The 6,000-nt window shown below is 35.0% G+C and overlaps 1 protein-coding gene across 4 annotated transcripts in view; it reads left to right on the top strand.

Annotated features, from left to right (window-relative positions):
* Window positions 1-6,000, top strand: part of LOC128687378 (uncharacterized) — a 49,107-nt gene that overhangs the window by 19,962 nt on the left and 23,145 nt on the right. For 3 of the 4 annotated variants that reach the window (XM_070092665.1, XM_053774823.2, XM_053774822.2), the window contains exons 6-9: window positions 506-638; window positions 1,253-1,396; window positions 4,285-4,428; window positions 5,682-5,837. In XM_070092665.1, the coding sequence (XP_069948766.1) occupies window positions 506-638; window positions 1,253-1,396; window positions 4,285-4,428; window positions 5,682-5,837 (577 nt within the window). The remainder of the gene's footprint in view (window positions 1-505; window positions 639-1,252; window positions 1,397-4,284; window positions 4,429-5,681; window positions 5,838-6,000) is intronic. The other variant, XM_070092666.1, reaches the window with a different exon arrangement.

Genomic DNA, 6,000 nt, shown 5'->3' with positions numbered 1-6,000 from the left:
ATGTTTGTTAATTTCGTTCTTTCTCAATATACGTATTTGTTAATTTGAAATTAACTAATACGTATATCGAGAAAGGTTTTAAAAGGGGATGACATTAGCATATAACAAAGTAAGCCATCAGATGAAGGTTTTTGTACAGGCAACTAGCAAGTAAACCTACAGTACACTGTCTTGAGTCAGTTAGGAAAAAGACCTACTGGAGTGTATATCAGTACCAAAAGGAGTGAGTGTTTGATTATGAAAAGGGAGTGTGTAAGTGAATAAAATATGCTATATATCAATTATTTGATGTCATAATTAAGTTTTTAAACATAGAAAAGTTTTACTCTGTCCTGTATTGATTAATATGACTGAAAAGCACAGTATTAAAATAAACAGTGATATCATTTTGTTGACATTTCTAATACTTTCCCAAAATTGAGTACATGGTTGGTTAGAATTGCTTGTATAGTATTTAATAAGAAAATAACCATGAGAGACATATGGTAATAAGTTTACTTCATAGAGTGTGCAATCAGCAAGAGTGAAGAACACCGCAAAAGGTCTTGCAAATGATGAACCTAATGGCAGAGGTGAGAATGAAGTCAATTCTGCCACTGGCCAAGAAGTAGAAGCAGGATTCATTGGAGCAGATTTTTGTGAGTAAATCCTCATCTTGCTAAGTGTATTGTAAGCATTGCAATGTGGTCTAGAAAAGAAAAGAGAAATATTTTGGCAGAAAATAGCTTGAGCATGAAAATATACATACAGTATATTAGTTTGAATACCTTTGAAGAGTTACTTGTTTCACTTCTGTCATATTTCTGAAATATTAATTCTTGTGTAAGTGCAAATCTTTCTCAAACACCCTGGATTAGAAAGTATGTTCTTTAGCACTATAAATCATTAGGTCTACCCACAAGCAAAACCACATGTTTACCCACCCAGCCACACATTTAATCATGTACTAATGAAAAGCTAATTTCCTGATATAGTACTACTTAGTTTCTGTTTAGCAGAAGAGTGCTGCTTTTCATTAAGTGCAACAGTTAGTTGGAAATGCAGATGTATTCATCAAACAAAGAAATATGAAAATTCACAAAAAATGCATTTTTTTTTTTTATAAATTTTATGAATAAAGTTTATGGAAATAATTTAGTTAGTAATTCTTTTCTAAATGTTGAAAGGTGACCTTAAAAAAAAAAGACTCAGATATGTGTATCAGTGATAATTTCAGCCATTAGTGAGATTTGTGCTGTTACGTTTATTGTAGGGTGTGGGGAATGTGAACAAACATATGCCCACGAATGTCCACAACACCACTTACAAGATGAATCTGGAAAGCCTACAAAAACCCAGGCTTGGGTGTCCCTTCCTACACAACAGCTGGTGATTCCCAAAATTTCAAGTACAAAAGGTTAGACATGATGTTGAAACGTTTTGTTCATATCTAACACGCAACATAGTTAATAAACAAATGCAATAAACTTTAGCAAAGTAAGCAGTAAAATATTAGAGGATCATTGGCTACTACAGTACAGTTATATTAGGAATATTACTGTGCTGACAGAGCACCACCACTGACACTTATAATGGGGTAGCTAAGAAAGAATTTTTTTTTTTATATTTTTCTAACATATATGCTGTACTAGTTAATCCCTATTAATTAATTGTCAATAGACAGTTACACACATTCCAGACAGTATTTAACTCTAAGTCAAATTTAATGATTGTTATTATGTGTTAGCAGTGTAAGGGAACCTAAGTAGTAGGCTGATGGACAGCAACCGCCCAGGGAGATACTGCTGTCCTGCCAGGCAAGTGTAAAACGGAAGCCTGTAATTGTTTTACATGACGGTAGGATTGCTGGTGTCTCATAAACATGCAAGATTTCAGGTACGTCTTGCTACTTCTACTTACATGTAGGTCACACAACACGTACATGTACAAGCATATATATATACACACCCCTCTGGGTTTTCTTCTATTTTCTTTCTAGTTCTTGTTCTTGTTTATTTCCTCTTATCTCCATGGGTAAGTGGAACAGAATTTTTCCTCCGTAAGCCATGCGTGTTGTAAGAGGCGACTAAAATGCCGGGAGTAAGGGGCTAGTAACCCCTTCTCCTGTATAAATTACTAAATTTAAAAAGAGAAACTTTTGTTTTTCTTTTTGGGCCACCCTGCCTCAGTGGGATACAGCTGGTTTGTTGAAAGAAGAAGAAAACATTCAAGGTTTCAGGTATGTCTTGTTACTTCTACTTACACTTAAGTCACACTACACATGAAAGTGTTGAATGATGATGAAAGTATTTTCTTTTTGGGGATTTTCTTTCTTTTTGGGTCACCCTGCCTTGGCGGGAGATAGCCGACTTGTTAAAAAAAAAAATACACACTCCTCTGGGCTTTATTCTATTTTTCTTACTAGTTCTTGTCCTTGTTTCCTCTTATCTCCATGGAGAAGTGGAACAGAATTCTTCCTCTGTAAACCTTGCGTGTTGTGAGAGGCGACTAAAATGCTGGGAGCAAGAGGCTAGTAACCCCTTCTCCTGTATATATTACTAAAGTTAAAAAGAGAAGCTTTCGTTTTACGTTGAAAGAAGAAGAAGAAAAAGAGAAGCTTTTGTTTTTCTTTTTGGGCCTCCTTGCTTCAGTGGGATATGGCCGGTTTGTTGAAAGAAGAAAACACGCAAGATTTCAGGTACATCTTGCTGCTACTACTTACACTTAGGTCACACTATATATGCATATACAAGCATATATATACACACTCTTCTAGGTAGTAGGTTGGTAGACAGCAACCACCCAGGGAGGTACTACCGTCCTGCCAAGTGAGTGTAAAACGGAAGCCTGTAATTGTTTTACATGATGGTAGGATTGCTGGTGTCCATTTTTCTGTCTCATGAACATGCAAGGTTTCAGGTACGTCTTGCTACTTCTGCTTACACTTAGATCACACTACACATACATGTACAAACATATATATACATACACACCCCTCTGGGTTTTCTTCTATTTTCTTACTTGATCTTGTTCTTGTTTATTTCCTCTCATTTCCATGGGGAAGTGGAACAGAATTCTTCCTCCATAAGCCATGCGTGTCATAAGAGGCGACTAAAATGCCAGGAGCAAGGGGCTAGTAACCCCTTCTCCTGTATATATTACTAAATTTAAAAGGAGAAACTTTCGTTTGTCCTTTTGGGTCACCCCACCTCAGTGGGATACGGCTGGTGCGTTGAAAGAAAGAAAGATATACATACTCCTCTGGGTTTTCTTCTTTTTTCTTACTAGTTCTTGTTCTTGTTTATTTCCTCTTATCTCAATGGGGAAGTGGGAGCAAGGGGCTTGTAACCCCTTATCCTGTATTCATTACTGAAGTTAAAAAGATAAACTTTTGTTTTTCTTTTTGGGCCAACCTGTTTTGGTGGGATATGGCTGGTTTGTTGAAAGAAGTAGTAGTAGTAGTGTAAGGGAGGTGAAAAAATATTAATTCTTCCTGACTAGATGCATTATTGAAGAACAATTCCTCCATATCCCCAGGTTTCACATTAATAAATCTTGTGATCCTCCAGTTTTGTTTAATGAATTATAGTACTGTATTGTCATTTATCAATGGCTGAGCTATTTCCTAGAGCCTTGACTTGGATATGATATTATGTTTTTGTCTTCAAACCTGGCTTTTGGAACATCAACTTTGGTGCAGTATTTTGTCCTTTAATCAGGAGCTTTGATATGGTATTATCCTTGAGCTTTGCCCCTGGATCTGCAGTTTGCTTGTACTTACAGTATTATTACATCAACTTGCTTGCATAATATTGTATATGTCTGTTAGATAACCAGTTTGTACCATGAATGACCAAGAATGACATAAAATATTCAGCTAATATTAGAGTACAGCATGTCTGAGTACATGGAGGCCACTGAGGTCAAAAAAGTTTCTCATTTTTTTTTTTATGGAAATATAAGGTTTGTATCTGAGAGCTGACCACAAATGAGTTTCCACAGAACTCATGCATCGTGGATACTGAGGTGGTACAGCATTACATAAACTTTACTGATAGTTAAAGTATCAGAGATCATTTTGGCTAATTTCCCTATCATTAAGAACTTATAATTAATATGCTAAATATTTTAGCTACAAGTATGTTACAATCACCACAAATATAAAACAACTCTTGTAAGCCAATTCACAGCTTTATTCTTAAATTTTATATTTAACACCTGCCATTTGCTACTGACTTTTTTTTTGACATTTAAATTTAGCTGTTTTTATGTATTAATAATAATGTATTTTCCTTCTTGCTAAAGATTGTGGTGAATGTGAAGAGATACATGGTCAAGACTGTTCCCAGCACCACGTACAAGCCATATCTGACAAACCTGTCAGGACCAGAGCCTGGGCCTCTCTTCCTGCTCAACATTTATTAATTCGCAAAATTCCAAATACAGAAGGTATTAATTAATTGTAATTCTTTTATTCTGCAGTTCATTTATAAAATTGGGTTCACCTGTGACAAGTTATACAATATTTATTTATTTATTTATTTATTTATTTATTTATTTATTTATAATTTGAGCACACTTACAGAGGTACAAAAAAAATACAGATAAGAGCAGCATGCCAAAGCCACTTATACTATGCATAGCATTACGGGCTGGCTTAAAATTAACTTAAGATTAACTAAGCAATGATGAAATCAGTGAAAAACATTAATGTAAACTGATTACTATAAAGCACAAGTGAGTATTACAAAGACAGGTCATATGGTTGCATGCATTGTTGTAAATTCAGTAGAATGGAGTATTCTGTTAGGTAGTGAATTTAAAAAATAATAAAGTTAGATTGGGTTTTAGGTTTAACATTTATGTGATATAATTGTGAGAAACATTTAAGATATACAATTTATAAGGTTCAGTTATTCAGTATTTATTTGGTTTTGGGTGAGTAAGTGATCTTTGAGAAGAGACTTGAATTTATAAACAGGTAGTGTTTCTTTTATATTTACAGGTAATGAATTCCAGATTTTAGGGCCTTTTATGTGCATTGAGTTTTTGCATAGCGTGAGATGGACACGAGGAATATCAAAGAGTGATCTGTGCCTTGTGTTATGGTCATGTGTTCTGTTGAGGTTGGCAAGGAGATGTTTGAGGGGAGGGTTAATATCAGAGTTGAGTGTTCTATGTATGTAATAGGTGCAGTAATAAGTATGGATGTTTTGTATGGTGAGTAGGTTGAGTGTATTGAATATTGGTGGAGTGTGCTGCCTGTAGTGAGAATTTGTTATCATTCTAACTGCAGCCTTTTGTTGGGTAATTAGTGGTCTGAGATGGTTACTTGTTGTTGAGCCCCATGCACAAATTCCATAGGTGAGATAGGGGTAAATAAGAGAGTGATATAGGGCCAATTAAATATGCTCTGACCATCTATTTACTTTCCTCCCCTGCACTTCAAGGAATACACTTTGGGATTTTTAGGCTTTCCCAGAAACTTGAGTTTGTTTGAAGTTATGTGGGCAGTGAAAGTTCTCTAATTAGTTTAAAGGAATATGCACATTAAATGCCCCTGTGCATATCATTCTGTTGCTTTTTTTTTTTTTTTTTTTTTTTTTTTTTGACAGCTATGCTCTGTATAATTCTGCCATTTTGACAGGCAAAATTTATTTTATTCTTCAGAGAATTTCTTTTAATGTATGCTTTTCTTGTAGATTTTGGTGTGTTTGCTCGCAAGTCCATACCAAAGAGAACACAGTTTGGTCCCTTAGAGGGTGTTGTGAAAACTGAAGCTAGCGAGACTCCCCATGGTCTTGTCTTCACCATTAGTTCTGGAGAGAAAGTCCTGTATATTGATACTTCTGATGAAGGTATAATTTGCATTAAATCACTTGCCCTGTGTTTTTCACCCTAATTTATATATTGTATATAGTTTTTAGAATAATGTATCCAGGTTTATTCTTTGATATAGTGGGTATATATGTTACAGCTGGACCAAACTATGTGAGAAATTCCAGAATTTCTCTTTATGTA

The sequence above is a fragment of the Cherax quadricarinatus genome, chromosome 40 (genome assembly GCF_038502225.1).
Source record: "Cherax quadricarinatus isolate ZL_2023a chromosome 40, ASM3850222v1, whole genome shotgun sequence".
NCBI classification, from domain to species: Eukaryota; Metazoa; Arthropoda; class Malacostraca; order Decapoda; family Parastacidae; genus Cherax; species Cherax quadricarinatus.
This window is presented reverse-complemented; position numbering and strand designations above follow the sequence as displayed.